Below are 27,521 nucleotides of genomic sequence, written 5' to 3' on the forward strand. Positions count from 1 at the left end.
ATCTGGAAAGAATAACTCCGTTCAGGTGTCTGTCTTGAAAGAGTAGAGAAAGCTGGGTGTGCTACACAGGATGTGGAGACTTTCTAGTGGAAATCAATCTAACCCATTGTTTTTCAATCTCTTCCTTCCCTCTGCCCGTGTCCCATCCCTCCCTCCCTCTTGCTAGGGAGTTTTCCAAAGAAAGAGAGAAGGCTAAGGCTCGGGGTGATTTCCAGAAGTTACGGGAAAAACAACAGCTAGAGGAGGATTTGAAGGGATACTTAGACTGGATAACTCAAGCAGAAGATATTGACCCAGAAAATGAAGATGAAGGCATGGATGAGGAGAAGCCTCGAAACAGTAAGCAATTTTCTTCTGTCTCTCTCTCTCTCTCTCTGTGCTTTTAGCAAGAGAGCCTGTGCCCACCTGCTGTACTGCTGAGATAGCTTATAAGGAAGAACAAGTTCTTTCTGAGACTCTCACTATGCTTGTACATGGTTCCCATTTAATACCTGTAGGAAACGGTGGGAGGGAGAAATACATGTACAATAATTGATATTGTTCTGCAGATCCTCAGTTTCTTGTCTGTGATACTGACATAAGATCCTGATATTAAACAGAAAAAAAGATCAATACTTGCTGTTAAAGTCCACTACTGGGATAAGTTTTAAAATATACATCCGTCTCCTGTTCAGTTATTTAATTGCAGTTCAGTGTTGTAGGCTGTTTACAAATGCTTAATTACTTTGAAAGCAAAGGTTTCTAGGCAAAGCAGTGCTACAGTATGGGAGAAGGGCCAAATCAACGCTGTTGTACATTAAGTGGACCATCTGTAACTCCATTGAAATCAGTGGAGTTGTGTTTGCTTTTGCCAGGCTGGAATTAAGCTCTCAGACATTTCTTGTATGGGAATGATCTCTTATTCTTCTGTTCTGGAGTTGAGAAGAAGTTTGTGCAAAGTGAGAATTCACCAACTATCTCTTCGTATTAGAAATTCTGAAGAAGGAAGGGCTTGAAGAAAGCAGCGGTTCCCTATATTTCATTACCTTTGTTGAGTCGTCTTCTACCTCCTTTTACCAATACAGGCTGTGTAACACTTCAGAAACACCTAGCAGTTATCACTGCAGGTTGTGCACCTGGGAAATGTCAGAGTTGGAACCTTTAGAGAGTTACACAGTTAATGGACACTGGCTCTACTCTTAGCTTTCATTATGGAAATATGCATTTTCCTAGTCTGGTTTTGGAAGAGAAGACATGAAACATTTCCCTAGAGATCACCCTTCCTACCAAACAAGCAAAATCCGTGGGATGATCCAATCAGAAACATAAATTCTAAGAACAGGAAGATTCGACATGAGAAAGTTGTGTCTACAGAGTAAAGCAGGATTTGTATCAGATGCTCATGATCTTTTGGGGACTAAGCACTACTCCCTGTCGCTGCCGGAATATTTAAGTTCTTTTAGAAAAAAAATGTGAGGTCATTAATATCAGGTTATACCCATGATACTTAGGTATCCGGACTTGAAGGAGTCACCAGGATGACTTGCTAAGACTTTCCCCAAATCAGGTTATTTCCATTTTTATGATGGTGTCTTCGTAGGGCGTATAGCTTACTTTCACAATTTAACCTCAGTAATCACTCAGAAATGAATTTGTTATTCATGGCCAAAATTTGCTGCTCTGTGGCATATAATACACAGAAGGTGATGTCTGGTGATCCAAATTAATTTATTTGTGGACAGGATTCCCTGTTTTAAAAGAAAAATCATCACTACCACAGTAGGCTCTGGTTGGTGTACTTGTATGACATCTGAGTGGGGAGGCCAAGGACTGGGTTGCATGCAACTCCACTGAAGTCACCAGGAGACCTTCCCTTGACTTCAATGGGAATTGGGTCGTGTTTATCACATTTCCTCTTAGAGACATACCTGTTAAAGAAGATTGTAGCCATAGTGGCAAGGTAGCATGATGAGAACTTGCCTTGGTTACTAGCAGATCTGAAGTTTTCCCTTTTGAATTAACACAAACACAATGCTGCTCTGGTGAAAGAGTTGTGGAATATGTCAGATGTAGATTCATTGCATGTGCTGTGGGGTCAATCCACATTTGAGCTAACAAGCTCCTTTTATGGGTGGGTACGTTAAGCACTGAAAGATAACATATCTTCAGCTTGCTTTCAGTTCTTCCTGTTCAGTTTAATAAGATGAGTTTTGTAAGACACGGTTATAAAATCAGTCCTCTTACATCTGACAAGTTGTCTAGAGTTTCTCACAGTTGACTGTTAATAACAGAATTGCATACTATTAACAAACTTGTTACCCATTTCTTTTCCAAACTATTAATGAATACACTGTCTTCAATGCCATTGGTTCCAAGTGTCAGGTCTAAGAGCAGTGGTTGCTGACTAGTCCCTAGTACACAGGATGTTATTCTCTGTGACTTTGTGGCTTTAGGTCACATTATCCATTTTTGTTACATGACAGACCAGGCTTGGGAACAGATGACTGCAGTGCCTAGTGCTAAACAGTAAAATTACGCTTCTGTTGAGAGGAGTTGCTCAGGATGTGAAGGAAGGCTGTGGACTGATTTTGGCCATGTACTAGGGACAGTGGTCACGCTAACAAAAGTCTCTGCACAAGAGAATAGGAGAGACCAAGTAAACAGGTCACTCTATGAAGTTTATTTGCCTATCCTTCTGACATATGTGCCCCATCTAGAGCAGGCTGTTGATAGCAGTTTTCTTCTTAGCACCTGTGGCCTGCATTTATGAATGCCAAATTAATCCTTCTTCTAGCTTTGGTGTACTATCCAGTGCTGTGCCTTGGTCTTCCCACCACAGGCTTTGCTGACTGTGGAAGGAAAGGGTCTCTGTGCTGCTGTCCTCGGGTGAGGAAGCAAATAGCCTCTGGGTACAGACAGTGAAGGGCAACAGCTCCCCAAAGCCAATAAAAATGTCTGGATGCATGCCCCCACCCAGATGAGTTGTGGAGTTTACACTCTGGCCTTTTGTATTTCATAAATCGCTTTCATTTTTCTTTTCCAATAGGCTGTTGTATTTACTTATGCAGAATCGCAGGTACCATATTTTTTAATTGTATTTCTTGATATTTCTGAATTTCAATCTTTATTCACATGACAAGTGAGAACATATTTTCAAAGCCAAATAGCTTGAAGATGTCTTCTACTAAGATGTCATACTCACTTCATTGGCTGACATGCTTATCTGTCATGTATGTCATGGGAAGAAACTCCTGGTATACGTACTCTGCCTACCTATGTGATCCCACATTTTGCTTATTCTACTGCCTACGAACGTACCTTCTGCAGAACCGTCTCACCGAATCACAGAATCAATCAGGTTGGAAGAGACCTCTGGGATCATCGAGTCCAACCATTGCCCTGACACCACCATGTCAACTAGACCATGGCACTAAGTGCCATGTCCAGTCTTTTCTTAAACACATCCAGAGATGGTGACTCCACCACCTCCCTGGGCAGCCCATTCCAATGTCTAATAACCCTTTCTGAGAAGAAATTCTTCCTAATGTCCAACCTGAACCTCCCCAGGCGAAGCTTGAGGCTATGTCCTCTTGTCCTATCACTAGTTTCCTGGGAGAAGAGGCCGACTCCCACTCCACTACAACCTCCCTTCAGGTAGTTGTAGACTGCAATAAGGTCACCTCTGAGCCTCCTCTTCTCCAGGCTAAACAACCCCAGCTCCCTCAGCCGTTCCTCATAGGTCATACCTTCCAGAGCCTTCACCAGCTTGGTCACCCTCCTCTGGACTCGCTCCAACACCTCAACACCTTTCTTGAAGTGCGGGGCCCAGAACTGGACGCAGTATTCAAGGTGCAGCCTCACCAGTGCCGAGTAGAGAGGGACGATCACTTCCGTAGACCGGCTGGCTACACTATTCCTAATGGAGGCCAGGATGCCATTGGCCTTCTTGGCCACCTGGGCACACTGCTGGCTCATGTTTAGCCAGCTGTCGATCAGCACCCCCAGGTCTCTTTCTCAACCCACTCAGGTGCTGGAGACTAGTTCACTATCCAGCTCTGACAAGGTCTGTCTGCTCTCCTGAAGCTGAGTCACATTGCAGCTGTACCACTCTTGGGGCTTGGTAGATCTGCTAGAAGATAGATTGAATGAACACTGTGTAACAAATCAAACCGAGAAGTAGAGACCCTTTCCTTAATGGCTTCAGCTTAAGATAATACCACAGAAAAGGTACCATGAGTAAGAGACAGGGTGTTTTGTTGGTTTGGGTTTGGTTTTTTTTGGCATGTTGTCTACTGTGTTGAATGTTTTGGCATTCATGACAGCAGACAATCACCAGTAGGATTAAACTGAGGGAGAAAGATGGTATTAATTATCTTTCAAAAACCATCTACAAAATAAGCCCCAGCTATAAGGGACAGATGGCACAGTTGTAAATGCCCTCAGGAATCCCTTTGGCTTGAGTGCGCTCCAGACATTTGAATCCCACCTACTAGCAGTGCTGAGCTTGCATCGCTGAGGCTCCAATGTCTTCTTCTGTTTAGCTCTTGCTGAAAGAGCTCAGTTGCTTCATACGTGGCTTCAGTGTGCTTTTCTCTCAAGTGCTCTTCAAAGCTCGTTGCTTTCTGTCTCTAGTAAAACATCCTGAACACCACAAAAGAGTGTTACTAACCCTTTCCAGAACACTTTGTTCAGCGATTAATTAATTAATAATGTTGACTTTTAAGGTATCAGCCCTGAGCCTTTCAGACAACTATTCACAGAAGTGCACAGGGCAGTTCAGACCTCCTTAAGCTGTTGTTTTATTTCAATAAACTTCAGGGGTTGCCTTTGCATCAGTTATATTGTACTGATGCTCAGGAGATGTGGGCTGCTGCCTGAACTCTGATAGTGACTCACACCGTTACTTTAGAGAAGTCACATCAGTTTTTGCTTCCTCAGTTTCCCCTTGGAGGTGGTTTGGAGGTTTTTTATAAAGAACATCGAAAAAGTTTAGAAGTTTAATTAAAATATACTTATTAAACTAGAGTCTCAGCTAATGTAAACTCTGAGGCTCAGCAGTTTACACCATCTGGGCTCTGACCCAGGTAGTCTACCTAAACTGAATCATCCCAACCACAGAGAACATATGTTTCCAGTCTCTTCTCTGTCCTTGGCTGCAGAGGCAAGTTTTGCTGTCTTACTTTGTAGAGGGGGCTGCCTGCCTGTCAGCATGGGAACTGCCTCCTGTAAAACAGAGAACACAAGGTGGAAGGGAAGAGAAATTCACTTGCACCCCCCATTTGGTTTGACTGCCTGTGCCAGTCCTTAGGGCATCATCAGTCATAGTTTGTATATGCCACTGCTTTCCTGAAGCTGTCAAACCTTGCCCTAAGTCTCATTAGGTGTTTACAGCCCTTAATGAAATGGTCAACAAGTACAAGGACTACAACAGTGAGGACCTTAGTGGAGGAAAGGGTAAGAAAGGAAGACAAATGCAGCCAGAGTCAGACAATCTGCGCAGCCTTTAGCTGATGCTCTCCATAGCAGAGGTCTTGGCATTTTTCTGAGACAGTTTATTACCAGTCATCTCTCACATGCATTGAGGGGCATTCACAGAGCAGGCTGAATTAATTCTCTGTGTTTTGGGAGGTACATGTTTAAGGCAGTTTTTCCTTGTTGTTTGCAAACATGATTTTGCCATTGTGGCAGATGTGAGGTGGGAAATGTGAAAAGGCTTCTTGGGGCTGTTTGTGTTGATGGTTTTCTTCTATGCTCTTTCTCTGATGGGCCTTCTGCACGGGAAGAAAACATTAATTTGACAGAGAGAAACACATGTCATGGCACAAAACAGCTACTGAATTTCAAAATTACATGATAGCAAAGAGAACTGTCCCGCCTGTTGCCACAGTAACTGGGAATTTGCCCTTTTTTTTTTTTTTTTTTTCTTCCTGAGAGTGGTCTGGAATGCATCTGTGTTGCTGTGGGCAGAAGCAGGAAACCTCAATCCAACCCAGATTCTCCTCCTATTGAAATTAATTGGCAAAACTCCCATTGACTGCACTGGGGTCAGGAAAAAGCTGTGAATGGGCAGGGAGAAGTAATTCGATGTTTCTGACTGCTCAGATTTTGCCCTCCCTCTGTTTCCTCCTATTTTAGTTCTATTTGGTGCTGCCATCTGCAATGTGAGTGTGACCACATTAACGTCAACAGAGCTCCTAAGAGTAACAGAGCCCACTGCTTGGCCTGGGATCTGATAACAAAGGCGTTCTGTGATTCAAGAAAACTCATTCTTCTAGTTAAGTCATATCCAAGGTAGTACTGTAAATTCAAGAGCTGATTTGCAAGTAGCTTACCCTACAAAAATTTAAAGTCTCATCATACTCCAAGGCTCTATTGTAACGGGACTGATGGCTGGAGATAATCAGGTTTTCATGTAACACAGCAGAAAAAACAGTACAAATCAACGCGTTGCCTATCAAAAGCATATAGCAATACTTCAGGTGGTACATTAAATAATGAAAGGTGTGGGAAGGGGGTTGACTGTACATGCAGACTTATGCCTCAGTTAAAGTGGGAATAGAAAGTGCCCAATTGAAGACAAAAAGTACAGAAATACAGGCAGGTTCTAAATGTGTTAAAAACTAAGCTGTTTAAAAAGAAACAGTCTTGAATCTTCACCTTCAGAGCAATTATTGTAGTGCATTATTGACCTTTGGAAATGTTTGTTAACATCTGAGTTCACCTTTGGAAATGTTTGTTAACATCTGAGTTCACTGCCTCTAAGGAATCAACTGCAGCCTAACTTTTTGGTGGACCACAGATACTGTCTCACTCCTGCAACCAGTGTTACTTGTGAACAGCAGTAGTCATGACTAGACAGTAGAGTGCATTTAATCACAGGCTTATGAGTCTTCCCTAGGAGAAAATTATTTTGAGACAGGGAGGAAGTTTTCAGCTGCAAAAGTAAAACTTTTAGAAGAAATGAGGACCTCTTGGACCATTAGAACTTTTGGAAAATCTGTGTCTTTCATGGAAACACTTTGTGCTTCTGAACATCGGGCCAGAAATGAGAACAGGAGAGCTGGTGGTTCAAACAGGACAAGAGAAGAATTTGAGAACTCTTGAAATAGAAGCCTCAGTAATTTCAGCCCAAACAGGGTTTTATTCCCCAGAGCTCCAATAGTAGTTTGACTCTATTACATAACAGGGATAAAAGCATGACCCCCTTTCTCTAAAAGTTCAGGCTTTTTAGGATTTATCTATCCGATTCCTGTTGACTTGACTTCCTTTTGCAGAGTCAACTTATATACCACAAGGAGACTCCGTTGGTTTCAGTGAGGCTATATACCAAATATTTTCCGTACTTTAAAGAAAGCTGTCACTAAATCCTGTGCAACCCTTTGGGAAATTTAGCGGTTTGAATCTGTTGGCTAGAGAGAGTTTTGTGTACGGATCTAATCAGGATATCAAGATAAAAGAACACCAACTTGTTCAATTTTTACAGTTAGTAATTTCATATGTCAGCTTGCTCTGTGGCCTCCGAATCATGTGCTTAGTGTACTGACAAGGAATTAGCTTATTACTTTCAGCCTGAAAAAATAGCATGGTGCTGTGGAATAAGGTCTAAAGTAGAAAGTACATAACAGGATTTTCAAAGACTTAGTTACAGGCTAAAATTTCAGGGTGGCCTAAAAAACTCTTGGTCCATTTTCTGTGATGAAATTTAATGGGGAAGTGCACAGCTAGGGAGTTAACATGGAAGACGCAGAGGGAAAAATGAGAGAGAGGGTATTTACAAGATGTGTATTTTAAATTCAGTCTTCACCATCACTACCTTAAAACTCATGTCATCTTACTCTATGAGCAAAAAGATGGTGTACTGAGTTAATTTTTATCTCCTGTTTAACAGATCACACTTGAAACACACTTGAACTTGTCTGTTGACAGCAAGTCAGTTCACCCTGATTTATTCTAGTTTCATCCACAGAATTTGTCCCAATGTATTTCACATACACATGGAAGGACATGGGCAACCACCCCTTGACAGGCATGCACAGCTTGATATTTTAGAGGATTTTTGCCTATTGTCAAAAAGCAACTAAAAAAACACAGGGTGCTTGCATGGGATTTAAGATCATCTAAGCAAAAGCTGTAAGAAGCACAGGCTGGAAAATTAAACCTTTATCAGTTTAGTTCCTCCAATACCAGTTGGTGATTTGAGAATAGTATCATACAACCTGGCTGCATTTTGCTCTCCATGCATAAATACAAGGAAATAAAAGCCAGTGTTGTGAAATGATTTATTATCTGTCAAAACCTCATCTAAAGAGGAAGAAGGCACAATGTCATCTACTTCTATCATTGTCCACTGATGTGAAAAATAATCATCTGGTAACTAGGAAAAGATTAGCCGCAGTGCCAACAATTGTAGGCATTTCAAAAGGGCACCTGATAGGTATTTCACAAGGAGTTTAGCAGCTGTGATAGATTTATTCTTTTTCACCTGGAGACAGAGGGACAAAAGTGCTTTTTGGTGTTCACTGCACCACCAGTTGGTTGCTTCTAGGGGAAAAAACCTCCATGTACTCAGCTGCAGATGTTCCAAAACATGGTTTGCTTGGACAGGAGTGACAGCAACTCCCAGCTGTGTGCACTGCCCAATGCATGCTCTGTAGAAAACAGTAACAGTGGCATTTTTCTACTTTGCCATCTCTTGAAGTAGCTCATACACTGCTCTTAATATTAATACTACAGTTTGAGGACACTTGCTAAAAGGCCTCTGTAAATTGCTTTGTAAAATTTGTAAAAAGCTTTGTTTTTGTTGTGTGGTTGTTCTCTTCTTCACAGAAAAGCTCAGGTTGCAAAATGCTGCATGGGTTTGTGCCACAGATGTCCAGCTTGAGTCTATAATTAGCATGCTGCCTAGAAAAAGCTTCTGGGACATTAGTTCTCACATTGGGCTGAATCACTCCTGCAGTCCTTAGGCAAAAATCCTCCTGTAGTTACAGGGGATTTTGCCTGGGCAAGGACTTGGGCCCCAATCTGTTTCATCTGAGGTCAGTAACAAAACATGCAAGTGTCAGCACTTGAAGATGTTGCCCAATGTGAGGTCTTGATGCAGCGGAGGCTTCTCTGTGCTCACACATGACTTCAGTATTGTGTAACTGTCGTCCACCAAAGGGAGAGCATGAGGTATTTGGGATCTGAAATCGTTTACAGGACTGAATAGTCCAGATAGTAATGTTTGCCTAGTGCATAATTCCACTGGCTAAAATGCAGTTGTATCTGGCATGAATTTGACCCGCTGTCATTACATTTATAGAAGCATTTTGCTTCTATAACTGTACTTAAGGACATGTGGGATTGGACCCAGATAAACTTTTATGTCCTAAAAAAGAAAAACAACATATATCAGAAAAGAATGGGAAAGCATTTGTGAGGCTTCATAGTGATCCTGTAGGTAGCTGCGGTAGCAGAGTACCTGGGGCAATGATATTCAGCGCTGTAGGTGAGAGAAAGTAAAGCTGCCATTTAAAAGTGTCATTTTCATTGTGTAACTTTCTGTGCAGCTGAAGTAATAAAAGAAAAATCACTTAGGGTGATTCTGCTTCCACTTTTGCCCCACGTTCCAGCAATGTCAACAAAACTATGATACCAACATTTAACTTCTTCCTGTTGGAATAAAACCAAAACTGAGAGTAGACTTCACTCCTGACTCTCTTCACAAGTTGCTTTCTTTTTTTATTGTGAGTGAAAAAGAAAGGAAGCAGTAGGGCCTTATCCTTGATTGTATTGTCTTTCTCCCCATTTCCAAGAGGGGAAAAAACCAGAAATATTTAGAGAGGAAAAAATTTGTTTTCTCAACAAAGTGAAATTTAAAACTTTGAGGTTAAGTTATGCTTAGAAATGCCCCATATACAATATTGATTCTTTAAAATATGTATGCAGGTTAGTATTTAGAGAAGGGAGAAATGTTGTTCTGGGCTCTTTTGTCTAATTTAGAGAGAAAGGCACGGGAAGGCTAAACGATGTTCTCAAGGTCACCCACCCTCTCAGTGCCAGTGCCAGAGTCTCTCACACCATTCTCTGCCCTCTAGACCAGAATTTTGACCTTGGATTGTATCACTTAAGGCATTTACAGGTTTGATCAGGGTGGTTTTGAACTATCTTCCTTCTCTATGAATGCCCCGTAATCATCTTAATTACTGTAATAGATAAAATTTTCTTGTTCCCCTGAATGTATGGATGGTTCACTCTGTGTAAGTTAATCAACAGGGTTGTTTTTTATTAGTAATGTAATGTAACAACCCAGCTTTTATCAAAAACAGCATTTAGGTTCATTGTTCTATAGATTTCACAACTTCGCAGTTTCTCTTTCTGGATGAAAGGAAGTTTTCATCATAAAACAAGAAGCAGCCAACCATTTGAAAACCTTTTTCCCCTTCCTTCTCTGCTGATAGTTACAACTGAGGGTAGCTAAATCCCGTGTAACCAAACTAGATGTAGAAGCAGTTTAGCTCTAGCCTGCATTTTATGTCAAAGCACAGTATGGAGAAAACAATTGGTTTCTTTGTTTGATTGGAGAGCAAAAGAAGAAAAAGCTGCTTGTATTCAGGAAGCCTCAGGACAAAGCTGTGGCCAATGTTACAATATATAATTTTGCAGTAATTTGTTCCAACATAGCACCAGAAGGCCTGATATGGTTTGGTGAAGTGGGAAAAGCATTTTTAGAAAGTACAGCAGAGTAACTCTTCAGTTTGGGAAAGATGGGGCAAATTCAGGCATGTGCATGACTCCAGCAGTGAGTGAGTGCTGGTGAATAGTGACAGCCCTGAGATAATTAACTGACCCTGAAAGGGTCACTGCAATGAGCATCTACCAGATCTCTGTGCCTCTGCTGCCACTTTTGCATGGAAGAAGGGAGTGCAGTGTGGAGAGCAAACTCCAACACTATGCCGTAGGCTCAATTTTTCTTCTTACTCCCTTGCAGGCATCAAAAGCTACGTAAATTAGATAAGCTCCTAGGCTGCTGTAGTTCATGTCTGGGAAAAAACTCTTCCAATAAGATCCTCTGTGACTGAAAAAGTTTTGTGGTGATCTACATGCACTCTTGCTCTCTTGCAACTGAGGATGCGGCTTGTGTTGTTCAACTTACAGCTTTTTGCAGCTTCTCCCTTCCCTGACTCTAGTAACCTGGAGCGCAAAGAACATTACGCTGAGAACTGCTAGAGCAGTGATGTGTGACCAGCTACAGCATATAGAGGCTGACATTAATGTTGATAGAGCATTAAGTTTATCTGCTATAAAAGCTATTTCCCTAATAAAGACTGTCTGGTGAGATAACACCTCTGTTTTGCCTGCTGGAAGAAAGACTTATGTTGATGTAGGAATCCTCTTACAGTACTAATATGTTATAGAGAAATATCTTTGCAGGTAAGCCTTTAGAGGGAATCCATTGTTTATATAGCTGAGGAAGACACCTTTGTGCAAATAAATTAATCTTCATCTGCCCTGTTGGGAAGTACTTCTTGAAGCTGCCAAGATTTATTCACTGACACTGTGTCACCACTTCTCAAGAAAGGACATTACTGTCTGTGAGAAAACTGCCATTGCCATACCTTCTGACAGATTGAATGTGCTTTATTTTCCATGGTTAGAGAGGCATAGAAGGCATTCAGTACCAGGATCTTCACAGAAAATTTTAGTAAGAAATGCCACAAACCCCCAAGATGGGTATTTATACAGCAAGGCCATTTTTTTTTTTAAGTAGATGCCTAAAGTGTGCTCTTAAATCTTTATAAGGGCACTTATAAAGTGGTTTTAAAAACTGTGGAGTATTCAGCAGCTCCTGCTGAAGTCAGTGAGAATGACCCATGATCAGTATTTGAAAATGAGTTATCATTGCAGATGTAGCCTTAAGAGTCTCGTCATTGAGAAGAAAGCATTGGTGAGCAGGACTGATGTCAGCTGAAACCCCGCGGATTTTTTAATGTGGTGTAAAGAACTATCAGGAGACAGGCTGTGGTATTCAGTAATGGTAGCTGAGGGACATGGAACATGTGTTTGGAGTTAGAAACAACTGTTGGGGGTGAGAATTGGTTGTATTACAGTAATGCCAGCTGAGATCAAAGCCACGGTGTGTCTGGCACTATATAAACACAAATTTAAAGTATGTACTTTCTTTTTACAGGAAACCAAAGCTAGTACATATGGGGTTCAGCCGCCTAAACATATTCATCCAACGCCAAGTTAGACACTTCATGGTACCCAAGACCTTCATTGTGGACTGACAGATCAAGTATAGCAGCTGGGGCTTGTACTCTTGAGGTGTGACAGTTGGAAGGGCATATCCCAGGTGGGATGTCAAAACTGCCATCCAGTGCCTCAGAAGAGGCAACTGAGTGTGGTTAGTCCAAAGTCAAGTAGGAAAAGTTTAGTACAACTAGAATCTTCAATATGGATCTTGTAATCTGGATGTCTTGAAAGTGTTCTTGGTAGATAGAAGAATGCGATAGGACCAACTGTAACAGAAGTTGTTCTGATATGAGCTTTTCCCTACCTTGGTCTGTGTGTGTTTTCATCATGACCTATCTACCTATCTCTTTTTCTTCCCTTATGTATTTTGTATTATAACTTGAAGATTCATGTGCAGGAAGATAAATACTGAGGCCCAGACCTCGTATTCCTTGGCCCAGACCAAGAGCTCTGTGTGGAAAGGGGTCAAACTGGGAAGCCTCTAAGAGACCAGGACAGGCTGAGGGAGGCAGGAGGTGCATCAGTAGAACTCTCCAGGGGAAACCGTCATATCCTCCACCTTCCCTGCGCCTGACTGCCAGGTAGCTCGAGTAGTCCATCGCTTTCTTAAATAGATTCACAAGCAAGCATACAAGAAGGCAAAGGTAATAGTATTTTGTTTTAAATGCAAGTGGGGTTAGAAAGCTGACTGGAGCAGCGCAATGAGCTGTAGCTGACAGGAGGTCTGCGGCACTGTGATGTTCCGGTGGCAGAGCTCGGAGACAAGGAGTCTGGGTGACATTACACAGCTGAACTAGTATATACGTTACTGAATTGATAGCCAGTGCTGGCACAGCTGAGAAGAACCAAAAGTTGTGAATGGCACCCAGTCTTTCTCATCGCTTTGGTGGGAAGCTTGCAGCAGGGCCCCAGTAGAGGCAGCAGCAGTCACACTCTCACTCTGTGCCTGCTCACTTCTGCTTATCGGGTGAGAAACTTCCCATCCACTCCAGTACAGTCTGCTAACAGGATAAAAATCTCCAGTTGTATTTGCTTCTGGGAAGAAAAGCAGGTCTCTCCATCCCGGTTATCTCATAAACAACATCAAGCCTGGAGAGGTGGCGGGGGAAGGATGATGTTTCCAACTGGGGAACCAAACTGAAAATAGCTATGGCACTGAGTCTGCCTGCTGATTACAGCAGCTCTTCAGTTAGCAGGATTGTAGAGATAAGTCAACAGATTAAAGAATTGGCCTTTCAGATCTTGAGGCCTAAATTCAAATTCAGCTTTAGGGCCCATGGGTGTTCATAGTTCTACTCGCATCCTCATTTCCATTTACAAAGTTCACACACCACAGCATGATGCATCTCACTTCTCCTTGCCCACTTGAGGAAGGACTGCAGTCAGACATGTCCCTATAAGTGCAAACTATAGAGGTCTTTGTAGCGGACTCAAGGATAGGTAACATGGAGGTCACTGGAGATCAGGTTGAGGATGTTACCTACTACATTGAAATCCATAGGCTGAATCACAGAATCACAGAATCAATCAGGTTGGAAGAGACCTCTGGGATCATCGAGTCCAACCATTGCCCTGACACCACCATGTCAACTAGACCATGGCACTAAGTGCCATGTCCAGTCTTTTCTTAAACACATCCAGAGATGGTGACTCCACCACCTTCCTGGGCAGCCCATTCCAATGTCTAATGACCCTTTCTGAGAAGAAATTCTTCCTAATGTCCAACCTGAACCTCCCCAGGCGAAGCTTGAGGCTATGTCTTGTCCTATCACTAGTTGCCTGGGAGAAGAGGCCGACTCCCACTTCACTACAACCTCCCTTCAGGTAGTTGTAGACTGCAATAAGGTCACCTCTGAGCCTCCTCTTCTCCAGGCTAAACAACCCCAGCTCCCTCAGCCGTTCCTCATAGGTCATACCTTCCAGAGCCTTCACCAGCTTGGTCACCCTCCTCTGGACTCGCTCCAACACCTCAACATCTTTCTTGAAGTGCGGGGCCCAGAACTGGATGCAGTATTCAAGGTGCGGCCTCACCAGTGCTGAGTAGAGAGGGACGATCACTTCCGTAGACCGACTGGCTACACTATTCCTAATGGAGGCCAGGGTGCCATTGGCCGCCTTGGCCACCTGGGCACACTGCTGGCTCATGTTTAGCCAGCTGTCGATCAGCACCCCCAGGTCTCTTTCCGCCGCGCCGCTTTCTAACCACTCTTCCCCCAGCCTGTAGTGCTGTGTGGGGTTGTTGTGGCCGAAGTATATGACCCGGCACTTGTTCTTGTTGAACCTCATGCCGTTGGTCTCGGCCCATCTATCTAACCTGTCCAGATCCCTCTGTAGGGCCTTCCTACCCTCCAGCAGATCGACACTCCCACCCAGCTTGGTGTCAGCTGCAAATTTACTGAGGGTGCATTCAATCCCTACGTCTAGATCATCTATAAAGATACTGAACAGCACTGGCCCCAAAACTGAGCCCTGGGGAACACTGCTAGTGACTGGCCACCAGCTGGACTTTGCCCCATTCACCACCACTCTCTGGGCTTGGCCATCCAGCCAGTTTTTAACCCATCGAAGAGTCCACCCATCCAAGCCCCGCACAACCCCTGAAGTAGCAGAAGGGTTAAGCATGAGAACAAGGATGCAGTGGCAGAGCTGTGTGGATCCTCACAGATGTGCAGATCAAAATGTAAGTGTATCATCTAGCTGTTTGAAGAACCATGAGCAGAATAACAGGGCTGTGCCAGGTCACGAATGACTTGCTTTAACACAGCTGTGTGAGGGAAGCTTGCATAACACCTGCCCACACTAAGCTTAGCTCAAGCTGTTGTTATCAGTCCCTCACTCTCCTGCATGCTAGAACTATTTGCAAACTAGGAATCTTTTATTTCAAGGCCACTATAATATGCCTGTTTCTTTGGCTTGGGGTAATTGATCTGTTCTCAATGCCCTACTCAAGAGGTGTAAAAGCTTTAATTACAGGTTTGACAAGCTGACTGTAAGGGCAAAACTCTTTAACATCAATTCTTTGCTTTTCTTCTGGCTGCACAGTAACACACAACCTGCCCAGCTAGCATGTCTCATGCTTCTGACTCATATGATATTGTGATAATAGTGTCTAGTATCAGACTAGTCATTATGTTAGCAAAAGTGTCTGAAAGAACACCACATGTGGGAGCAGCACACAAAATCACATTTTATTTACTAGGCACAGAAGAAATGTAACAGACTAGAGTTTCAAAACAGAATTTTATGCACATTTCAGAATAGGAAAGGTGAGTTCCATTTCAGATCATGAAGCTGAATAGAATCTGTTCAGTGTGATCTATAAATGCAACCACAGGGGTCCAGTGCTTTCACACAGCCCTGGCTCCAGAGTGACCTGGATCTGATGTGTGTTGCTGTACCTGTCCATTGGTGAACTGAATTGCTTGATCGTTTACCATCAGGAAGGCATCATGCAGAAGCCTTTTCACACATCCCACATGAATACTGCTATTAGAAAATGTCTGCATTTGCTGAGAATTAATCTCTGTCAGGCACTGCCTGTGCAACGGGACTGCTCAGGTGGACAGGGCCTTCCTGCTCTCTTTTTCTTGATAATATTAATGCTTAAATATTTTAAGCAAGTCACTCCTAAATTAAGTCTTTGCAGATGCAGGAAGCATACATTGCTCTTCCAGCTTGCAGAGTGGTATTTCAGATGAAAATATTCTGTCACTTGTTCTTTCCCACAGTCCCTTCACCTGTGACCCACCCTCTGCCCAGTTGTCCTGCCTGTCCTTTGAAATAATACAGCCCAGTTTCTCCCTCGCATTCACTTTTCATGTTTTTGTGATGTTCTGCCAACAAGGGCCAGCCTCCAGGGCAATAGTTTTCTTCTTCTATACCGGATATAGTCCTCAGAGAGACCTACCTTCTCATTGGCACAATTCCTGCCTAAGCTCCCTGGCTGCAGTGTTGCGCGAGCTCCCGCTGGGCAAGATGTCCATTGCGAGCTACCAGGGCATTGTCTCCCCACCCTGCACCATCCAAACAGCCCCTGCTGTCCTGACATATCCTCTTATGTGCTCTACCTCACAAACTGTAGGCCACTCACAGAGTTTTCAGGTGTCACCCACCTTGAAATGGCTTGTGACAGGCAGGAATGTCATAAAACAGCCGGAGCTGAATCTCAGTCACTTTGAAGCTTAGCAGTCTAGGTGGTGAGCAGCACTCCCCAGGGAGCTTCTGATGACCTAAGCAGATCGAGTCGGAACTAGCTTCTGTAATTTTTTTGCTTCTTCTGCACTCTGCAGGGATGTGAACTGAAAGAACAAAGATACTTCTGCTGAAGTAGAGATCCTCATCAAAGTTACTAGTTCCCCACCCAGATGTATATTTGTGTGGGTGGGCAGATGCAGAAGTTTCCCCATGCACAGGAATTTCAGGAAATACTGGCCTGCTTTAAAACCACATTCGTGCTTGAAACTTATGTGCTGCTTGTTTTCATTAATAACAGTGTTAGTGAGCAAAACATGAATAGCGTCATGTTTATTAGAGGGCCAAAAGCAAGCAAAGCATGAGGGATTTTTTCTTTTAGTTGTTGATTTTACTGTCTTGAGGGCACTTTCTTTGTGGTTAGTTATTTTGTTCATGATCAATGTTTGTATAGCTTTCCAACACATTATCTACAGTGCAGCTCTCATGCCCCCATTTCTAAGGCGCCTGCCAGACCAGCCTGCCATAATGGAATCTTTCTGTTTTTCAAGTGAGATGCTTCTGCTTGTTGCACCCATGTATCATTTTGTGGGGTAGATTTAGGTGCATTTGGTGGCACTGCTGCTTGTCCTACCTTCCTCCGCTAAAATCATAAAGAATGTGAGAGAAATCTTGCAGAACCATGCAGAATGTGCTGTTGTGATTTGTTCACCATCACAAAATATTGTTGAAAGAGTCATAGATCCTCAATTGTTTCACTTTTCCTTTTATCTTTTTTTTTTTTTTATTAATTGCTTCAGAATTCTGTGGAGAACCAGAGAGGTTGCTAAAAAGTATTAGACTGACACCAGAAACTTATGCTATACCCCATGTCCTGGCAAGTAAATGCCTTGCACGTTGGCCCATTACTTGTTGCTCCTAGCAAGACAAACAATACAAGTCATTTATCAGACAAGAAAAACAGTTTAGGATGTCATAGGAGGATCCAGATTCAGGAGAGAGACATCTTTCAAGATCTGTTCTGGTAGCAGCTCTGTCACTCTGTGACCCAGCCCATCTGTCCTCCTTCAGCCACAGGGATTAAGAGTTGCTTCCACGGCACTTGCAGGTGGATACTCTGCAGTGAATGGACTCCTATTGCAGACCTCGATGTTTGCCCAGCAGTATAACCAGTTATCCAGGGAGACTGTTCACCTTGCCCTTTTTAGCAGAGAGTTAGACTCCTTTCTGTAAAGTCTGGTTTTGTGTGAGTCCTACATCCTGTACTTACGAGACATTTGAGATACCACAGGTTATGCAAAGAATACCTTTGCTCTTCAGGCAGGGAAATGCGAAGAGGGTTTTAAGTTCTTCCTGTCAAATACAGAACAGAACATGTGTGAGGCTTGTGAAGGCTGTCTCTTGGCAGGGTCAGGAGTTTCTGCCCGTTATGTGATCCTCTGTGCAATGTGCATTCCACTCACTGGCTGAAATGACCAAATATTTGTGGAACGCGGCATATTGCTGTCAATAGCGCTATAAAAAGAAGAAAAATGGCAACCATTTAAAGCAGTTGAGGAGCTTGTTACACTAAGTCCCAGGAAGATTAATTAGTAGCAAGGTCATGCATTCATAGGTGTGCAGTAATCTGTATGTGGTAATGACAGATCTGTTAATCACATGCCTGCACAATTGATACATATCACACTCTCTCTCCTATTCCTCTTTGTGTATGGTATAAATTCACTTAGCCCATGGCTATATCCCCTCAGCATCATAGAATGTGTATGTGCATATGGTGACACTCTGAAAGGGGAGGACATGTAAAAGCAAGTCTTTTTATATAAAAGATATACGTTGCAATTTATATTGTAAAATATATAATCTATCTATGAATTAAACATTTGATGATCTGATACTCTATCTCAGTATTGGCGATGTTCCTACTTTCTACTGCTCCATTCAGTAAAACAGTGCTACACTGCATCAGTTTTCTCTGATGCAGTCCCATGCCCAGCCTGGTTTTACTGTAATGACAGGTCTTGTTACTACGTGCTAGCTGCAGCACTTTTGCTGCTGGTTCACTGGTGTAAAGATCTTTGTACAGAAAGCCTTTTTCTGTTTGACTGAAGTGGATACAACTGGCAGTCACTTTATGGCTCTTTATTACTATCGTAGATTCTGTGGCTGACCTTGAGTGAAAGTGTGAATCAAGCTCTTTCTCCTTGCAATTGCAGTCATTTGTACGTAACGCAAAATTAGGCTATACAAGATGTATATATTACATGTATTTAATGTAATGTTGTGTGTATAATACTGTCCATGTGAGCATTGGCCTCTGAGTCCTTGGTAAGCATTTTCCAAGCATTTTCACAATTTTTCTGGATTTTTTTTTGCTGTGCTAGATTCATTAATGTGTTCTATCTAACTTTGGGAGGTATGTAACCACCAAGATCCTGCATATAGTTCAAGTTCCCTTTCCTCTTCTCCTGTAGAGGCTTTTCTATTGCAGAACTCCTTTTCAAAACAGAAAACGCAAAAGAGTTCCCAGACATATCTACTATATTTTCCTGACAAAACCAGGAGGTCTAGAGAAAACTAATAATTTACCACTGCACAGTTTACTTTCTGCATGCTGCTTGCATTTAAAAACATACTGATTGTTCCCAAGACACTGTATGCATGTAGCAGAATGAAAGCTGTATCTTATTTAAATTAATGAATAAGATGAATGAGTGCAGCATTTTCAAAACAGGCAATGAGAAGAGGAAAGCTAGGCAATATTCATGTATTAATTAAAATAAGAGCTCTCCACTGAAAAAATGTGAGTCGATTGATATTCTGACAGCTGTCCATAGACTCTTTCATAAAATGATGGGCATGAGAGGCACCACGGGAAGCAGGTTTTTTCTGGAGATGAAGTCTTTCACTTGATGCACATTCTGTTAAAGGAAGCAGCCTGGATATTGCAATTTATTCTTGTTGTGCTTGTTGGAAAAAGAAATCTTAAATCCCAGCTGGAGAATTTACGGGACTTCTTTACTCTTTTGATTTGCTTTATAGTTCTGCAGAGTCCCACTTGGGAGACATTAGCATCAGTAATAGCTATAGTACTTAGCACTTATTGTAATGTGTTTCATCTGCAGGTCTCAGAGAGATTTGCAAGGTGAGTGCAGAATTATAATTGCCCTTTCAAAGATGTTGAACAGATATGTAGAAAGGCTTGGTCGTATGGCCAAGGTGACACAATAAGGTGAAATGGTGATGGAGCGATATCAGGTCCTTTTGACCTCAAATGCCAGTGTGGGCAAAAGAAGTGATTTAGACCCATATTTTGCAAAGTACTTCAATACCAGTAGAAACGGGAGTGTTGGAAAAATTGGAGTCTAAGTGAGCACATTAGAAAACACAATCAAATGTATTGTTGCTTTTCTTAATCTGAAAACCCACTACGGGTATTTTTCAATATGAATGAACATCCTGTTGGATAGTCACACTGCTTCAGGTACGTAATCCAAGAGCATAAGGTAAATGCCCAGCCTGTCCATACAGTTGAGGGAGACATCAGTATGGCATTCATAAAACTTGTGATAGGAATCTATCTGCTTCTGTAACCTAACTCAAACAGCTAAATCAAAGATATGACGTCAGGCAATGTGAATAGCCTCTGACATACCCAGTTCTAAAACTAATGCCCAGGTCTGCGAAGTCACGTAGTAACGTGTGCCATTAAAATCTGTGAAAAGTTTATGCTTTGTCTATGTTTGTGGAACTGGATGCCCTTTGCCCAGGCATGATCTTGTCTGGATCTTAAATTGTCACAATACTAAAGTGAGATTCAGCAACCAGTGTGGCAACATTATATAATCCATGGAGATAAATCTGAATATTAGAATTACTTCCGCTGCCGAGATGACAAGCATGTCACAAATGCAAGATGCAACAGTGGTAATGATATTTCTGAACTGGGAGCAAAATATTCTCCAAGTGTGTAAAGGAAAAATTCTCTCAGGGCTACACAGAAGGGTATTTGCTTGTGCCAGATTTCTGTTTCAGTGGTTGGCTGTCTTTTGGCAACCTGCCATCTAATAATTTATTGCATGTCCATGGGGCATTTCGTTGGAGAACATGTTAGTGCAAGAGTAGAGCTGGTATCAGTGCTTGATGCCGGTGACATGGAACAGAGGCTCTCAAAGGGTCTTGCACATATGTCTGTCTAGCCAGTCACAGATTGCAGACTCTTTGTCCTTATTATTGTCTGTTAGGTCTCAGAAATAGAGTTAACATAACATGAAGCATTTTTCAGATTTATTTTTAAGGAAGCTGCTACGTAGCTTTTGTTGCTTTAGCTGCTGCAGGAATGCTACATAAGTAATGTGAAATTGGAGTTAGCTAGTCCAGGAGAAAAAGTTTACATTCAGGGATGAGCCACGCTCTGGTAAGATGTAAATGCAAAGGCTTCAGAAGCAACTGTAGAGAGACTATAAAACCTACTCGTCCTTATGGTTTGCACTCTGTTGAAATTGGAGTGAATTATGGGTGTGATGATAAATCCAAAAAAATTAATTCCTGTGTAAGCAAAACCACCATGATTTGCCCCAAGAACAGGTACACTGGAACAGGTTGCTTAGAGTAGTTGTGGATGCATCATCATTGGAAGTGTTCAAGGTCAGGTTGGACGAGGTTTTGAACAACCTGATCTAATGAAAGATGTCCCTGCCCAAAGCAGGGAGGGAGTGGACTAGATAATCTTTAAAGATCCCTTCCAACCCAAACCATTCTATAATTCTGTGAAATATGTAATATCTTCTATGGGACCTGTCCCTGTGTTGTTGTTAGTGGTTCACTGTACTGGTTTGCTGCCCAGTCTACGTACCCATTGCCCTGTTAGCTAGACTGCTGGGCCTGTTGTAGTCAGGCAAAGGCAAACTGCCTGATGGAAATGCCGTCTCACCCCTTTAACAACCTGCTGTCACTTAGGATGGATAGGTATGGGGACACAGTTGTTCTCTACTGTCAAGAAGTCACCTATGTACATCGGTATTTAGTTGCTTGACCTAATTAGGTGGGTATTTGAATAGTATGCACAGAAATCGATCACTGCCTTGCCTGCGCTGCAGTTTGGACACTGAAGTGCTTTCAATGAAAAGTATGTGGTAGGTGGAAGATTTAATGGTCTGCTTGAAGGCCAGGAAGTAGGTAGGTGGGATCCCTCTACATCTAGCAGAACCAAGCCCCCTGGGGATCTCTGATTTGGTTACAAGCAGTGGATTTTTTTGAAGTTGACAGGGAACCACTCCAGTAAGAGTGTGTAAGTCACTGAACACACATGGCACAGGATGCAAGGCACCAGGATTTCCACTGCTAAGTTGCGTTGTGCCCAGGTGGGAGGAATCTGCCTTTTCCTCTTTCTTGCCTTTGTCTCAGCTCCCAAATTACATGGAGGAAGTGGCCATTGAGACGACATAGTCTGTATACCATGGTCCTAAACATAACTCTGGTCTGGACTAGAGCCCACCATTTAGAAAAAAACATCTCTTCCTGGTTAAAACATTTACCAGCAGCAATCTTGGTACATGGTTCCAGTCATTAATTACCCGGACTGCAAAAAATGCCTGCCTTGTTTCTAGACTGGAGCTGGGGTGGGGGCACAAGGTCTGTGTTTCTGAGAACTGAGTCAGATAAAAAAGCCATTTGGGCAGTATTTTGTCTACTTCCTCTCATATTCAGCCCCAGTTTATACACAACTCTTCTGCAGCATCTTCTATATTCAGGATTTATTAACTGGCCTGAATGAACCTCTCAGCATCTGCACACATGATTGTCTCCTGATATTGAAGGTGATGTGAGGTGCCAGGCAAAGTAAGTGATTGTCCCACTGAGAGCATACCACATTGAGGAATATAGTCCTAATCTCCTGTCTGTCCTGACCTTTAACTTCTGGGCCATCATTCCTCTAATACTTGATACCATCTTAATACTTTTTATTGTCCTTAACATTTTCCATCAGTGCAGCATAATAAATGCCTGTGAGCTACTGCCAGCAAGCTAGCCTGAATCACAGGAGTATCTTCAGCCTGTGTGCTACTGCACCTGCATACCTCACTTTACTTAAATTTGGCTTTCTGCAGGAGTAAGATTAGCAAAGTGCCAAGTATGCTCTAAGACGTCTCTGTGCATGCACCTCTGATCTGCGTGGGCTGAGGACATCAGAGGGCAAATGCCAAATGTAGACGCAAATGGCAATCATGAGACATAGTCTAGGGGTATCATAGTTTGGGTAAGGCAGTGTGCATCTGAGTTCTTGATGAAAGTTGTTAGTTTCTAGAGATGGGGAAAGACAGAGAAATGTGATTACCACAACGACTTCCCCTAGCAGCTGTGACAGTTTTGGAAGAGTTTCTAGATAATGGAGCAGTTTAGGAAGAAAGCCAAGGAACCTTATTCAAAAATAGCCTAGTCCCAATTCTGACCCTAAGGGTCAGGGGATAACCTGCGGACACATTGCGATTGCCTTAGTCTCATCAATTTCAATAGGTCAGACAGTCAAACAAGAAGAGTTTTGCCATTGACATCACTGGAAAAAGGATTTGACCCATAAACTTAAATTCAGCAATTTCATGTTCTCAGAAGCCAAATATTAAAAAGAGCAGAAAGCAAGGAAGTGTTATCCTCTGATGATCTGTTATGATATTTCATACTTCCGTATACCTTTGTTTTTCATTTTGTACTTTTAATTCACATGATGAAGTTTTCAGACAGAAGTGGATGTCATGTGTAAGCTGAGTTCCTTGTTTTTTTCTTTTGCCTGTCACTGGCTGCATGTTCTCTATTGATGTCTTGTTCCTGGTACTTGACACTGACCATCTTGTCTGTGAAAGGAAGCACTCCAGCTGGCTTGCCTGATAAGAAGAAAGGAAAGTTTGCTTGGTTTAGTCACTCCACAGAAACCCATGGTAATGTTCCACTGCACTCTGTGTCCACATTGCATATATCTGTGTGTGTATGTGTCGATATATCTCTATACAGACTGACATATAATATAGCTTTGTATACTTCTGCATGTGCATGCCTTGCTTTTTTTATTGCTGGTGCAGTGTCCTCTTCATGCACTCAAGACAATAAGCTGCTCTGCAAATCAGTCTCTTGCTAATGTCTTCAAAATTGTTTTCCATTTGCAAATAAGCTCAAATATGTCTTGAAAGTGCTTTACCTCATCTTCACAGATGACTTGCAAAATATCAACGTTTTGTTTTTTTCCTGAAGGGCTTAGTATGGACCAAAAATTTTAATTATGAATGTTGTTTTTTCTTACAGCTTACTTGATTGTTTCATGTACGTCAAAATATGAATTCAGTTGATTCCTTAATTTCTTTCAAATAGACAATATTATTAAAACATCTAGTCTTCATAAAGGAACAGTCACCATTAGAGTACAACATTTCATAGTTATGTCAAGAGTGCTTAGAGAGTCTATTATTTCATATGGTCCTAAGAACACAGTACAAGAACTTTAGACTTCGTAAGACATATATTGTAGGCTTGGGATGGGATGAAGGTAAGATAGTTCATTTTGAGGGACACTTCTACTATAATGCTTTCAAAGCAGGAACCCAGGACCTCTTTGGAAGAACCTTCTGATATCTTTCTAGCCTCTGAAAGAAGACCTGGTCCCATGGCCTGTTAAACATCTGCCCAATTGAAATGTGGAACCTATTTATTCTACATTGCCTCCTTTTGCACCAAGGACCCACAAATATATATGTTCTTAGTACTGAGTGACGTATTCTTACAGGCTATTAGAAGCCTCTTCCACAGCTAATAGTGCATGCTCACAAGTCTCATCTGAGATATATATCCAGCTGCTAATACAGGTCATATTCTGAAGTTCTACCAGGCATCTGAGACATCTGTTTAACTCCTCCATCATTCAGTTTTAAGTACAATTTCTTTCACTTGTTTTGTGTATTTGAAAAGGGAGGAAGAGGGAAGAGGACACATATTGGGTCCCACCCATTGTCCTAACTTATGTTGAATTGTTATATATTAAAGAGTTATTAGAGCTCATACAGGAGCTGGGAGCAACTAGTGGAATGGAAATTGTGGGGGTTTTTTTATGATCTGTAGAAGCAAATAAAATATTGAGATTTGATAACAGATAGAAAATGTGACAGGTCCTTGAATCCAGATGAGATAAGTTCACACCTAAGATTTCTTTCATTTGGTGTTTGTTCCATGATACTTCTGTAAAAGCCTAGCAGAGTCTGTCCAGTTCTTAGTTGGTGAGTGTCAATATAAAATGTCCACCACAGTCCATATTCATTAGCTCCTTTGTTGGCAGTATCTGAATGAGTCAGAAAGTCTGAATTCCCCTCTGTTCCCTATAGGGCCAGTTTATAAGTGTAAGACTGAAACACATTAATGGTTAGTAGGTGACAGATGAGCCATCAGTATTATTTACGTGGTACTTGCTGTCAGGCTAACGGAAGCCATTTGTCTGAATACATGTCCATCTGATACTTTTTATTTGTATTGTAATCATCACACAAAAGATTGGGGAGGCCAGTGAGGTGGCTGGGCTGATGCAAGTAAAGGAGCATTTTTTAAAAGTGTTCCATTGAATCAAACAGAGCTTCTTGTTGGCTTTGCCAGGTTCTCTAATTTTCAATGGTTCTCATTCATAAATTTCCAGGAACTGACTCTGAAAGAAAGAGAGCAGCTGCTTCTTCCCTTTTCTTTAGCATTTGAGTAACCTGTGTATGTTCCTGAAGTCTACTTGCCCAACCTGGCCTGTGCAGGGAGGCACTAGACTTGCTTAGCAAATCCTCAGGAGCTGCAGCTGAGGGTCTTTTCATTAAGCCAGTTCCTTCAGTCATGTGATTCATTAATAGATGTGCCAGGTTCTAATGGCCAACCCTCTCTTTTTCTTCCCTTTTACTCTTACAGTGAGCATGCCCACCAGTGAGACCGAGTCCGTGAACACAGACAACGTCCCTGGAGCAGATATTGAAGGCGAAAACTGCGGTGCTAGGCTAGCGTGAGTACATATACACAGATATATATATGTAGATACACAGATATAAGTATGTAGATACACAGATATATGTATGTAGGGGTTGGATTGAGCTTGCTGGGTTAAAGCCAGGGCAAATGTCAGGCTTTTTAAGGGGAAGAAAACCCCATAGTGGGTGAAAGGAGAGGATGCAGAAGATCCTGGTTCTTATCTTAATTGCACTGGACATTAGTGGAAAGCCTCTGGGTTTACATAGATGTAAATAAAGCACAGAATGCCCAGGATAAGCAGATCTGGTTTTGCATAATAGCTAAAAGAACTGATGGATAGCAGTGTTCTTATTTTAAAATTCCTCTTTGGTGATAGATAATCAAATCCAGTATATGTAGACCAAAGAGTGGAAATGACTGGTCTATTTTAATTTCTCTAATGATTCTTGTTCACATTACAGTGTCTTGTAATAGAAATACATGGACGATAACTCCCATCCTGCAGCCTGAATTACACCCTTCAAACGCTGAAGACAATACTGTAGTGACAAAGAAATACATCAGTTCGGAGGGAGTAATGCCTCCTTTAAATTGCACCATTGTAGTTAATGGAGGTGCTCAAGTATGTGTGAGATAGCACTTATGGAATACCATATTATATGGTATTTTTTTAGCATCACAGAGAGCAAGAATAGGCAGGAGGAGTCCTTTCTTCCCTTTTGCTTGACTTGAACAAAAATGGACATTATGCTGTGGGGGAATATATTAGTCCCTCCAACCTTCCTTGAAAAATGGGCTAAGCATATCAGTCCTATAGCTTGTACCATGCCGGAGCATTTTGAGGCTCTGTCCTGTACTTGGTCCTGCCTTGAGCCCTTCAGTGTTGGTCAAATGTTCATCATAAGTACATAAGAAATGCTCTGTTTTGTCAGACCTGTGGTCCAGCTGGCCCAGTGTTCAGGTCCTGACAGTGACAGGAGGGCAAGTGTGCAAGCCTGGCCATTTCCTACTTTCCAGTCCCCTTTTCCTGCTCCCAAATTCATGCTTATTTGATTAGAGATGATTATTTGATTAGAGAAGGCACACTTCTGCTTTTTACCTTTAGTGGCCATTTATGGACCTGTACTCCATGGATTTATCTGAACCTGCTAAGGCTCTCTGCCCTCGCAATATCCTGTGGCAACAAGTTTCAGAAGTTCACTACCTGCTGTGTAGACAAGTACTTTCTCATATCTGTTTTGAGCTGATCTACTACTACTTTCAGTCAACATCCTCTCCTTCTAATACTGTGAGATTTGGAGATCAACAGTTCCACATTCAGCTTATCTATCACTTTTATGACTTCATAAACCTTGATTGTATCTCCCACACACACCCTTGGCCCTCTCCTCTACAAACTGAAGAGGAGGAGATCTTATCTGCATTACAAGATGTGATATGTGGAATACACTGTAAATTCAATCTGCTTTCCCATTGTCAGCCAGCAACTTACAAACCCGAGGAGAAATTATTTGTGATAGCTTTCCTTCGCCTGCCTGCTGTTGCCTACCTGCTGAGTCTTTTAGTTTAGATTATGAACTCTTTTCTGAAGAAACCAGGCTAGATCTATTCATGGTGCTGAGGCAGTTGTAGCCCTTCCTTTAGCACCCCACCAAGTTGCTTGTGCTCTTGTCACATTACAGGAAGCAGCAGCTGGATATGTTACCACTTCTTCCAGCTGGATCCAATTTGGAGAACCATCTCTATTCTGCAGTTATGGTTCCCAACACCATGGGTCCCCTGGTGCTGCACACTGCTAACAAAAATGGCAACCGTTACTATAAAGTTGCATATATTTTTAATATTACAGCTTACATTCATTTCATGTCCTTAATCCCAAAGGATCCTAAAGCACTTTATGAACTGTAAATGCAGGGATTGTTTTCACAGTGTTAGAGTTCAGCCACCTTCAGGGTAAAATGTGACAGGTGTTTAAAAACAAAGGGTACAAGTGCATAAGATATATGAGGGATAGCTTGTTTTTCACAGAAACTGCATGGGGAATTTTGGCAAGCAGAACATAATTATCTTAGCTGGAATGTGGCCAGGAGAGCTGAAGTTAAACCGAACTCTAAACGTAATCATGACTTAGAATG

At 42.1% G+C, this 27,521-nt stretch overlaps 1 protein-coding gene across 1 annotated transcript in view; it reads left to right on the plus strand.

The window, feature by feature from the left end:
- Positions 1-27,521, plus strand: part of CACNA1C (calcium voltage-gated channel subunit alpha1 C) — a 447,783-nt gene that overhangs the window by 304,788 nt on the left and 115,474 nt on the right. The window contains 2 exon segments of the mRNA XM_068400796.1: positions 167-339; positions 25,330-25,420. Of these exon segments, the coding sequence (XP_068256897.1) occupies positions 167-339; positions 25,330-25,420 (264 nt within the window).

The sequence above is a fragment of the Nyctibius grandis genome, chromosome 5 (assembly GCF_013368605.1).
Source record: "Nyctibius grandis isolate bNycGra1 chromosome 5, bNycGra1.pri, whole genome shotgun sequence".
In the NCBI taxonomy this organism is placed as follows: Eukaryota; Metazoa; Chordata; class Aves; order Nyctibiiformes; family Nyctibiidae; genus Nyctibius; species Nyctibius grandis.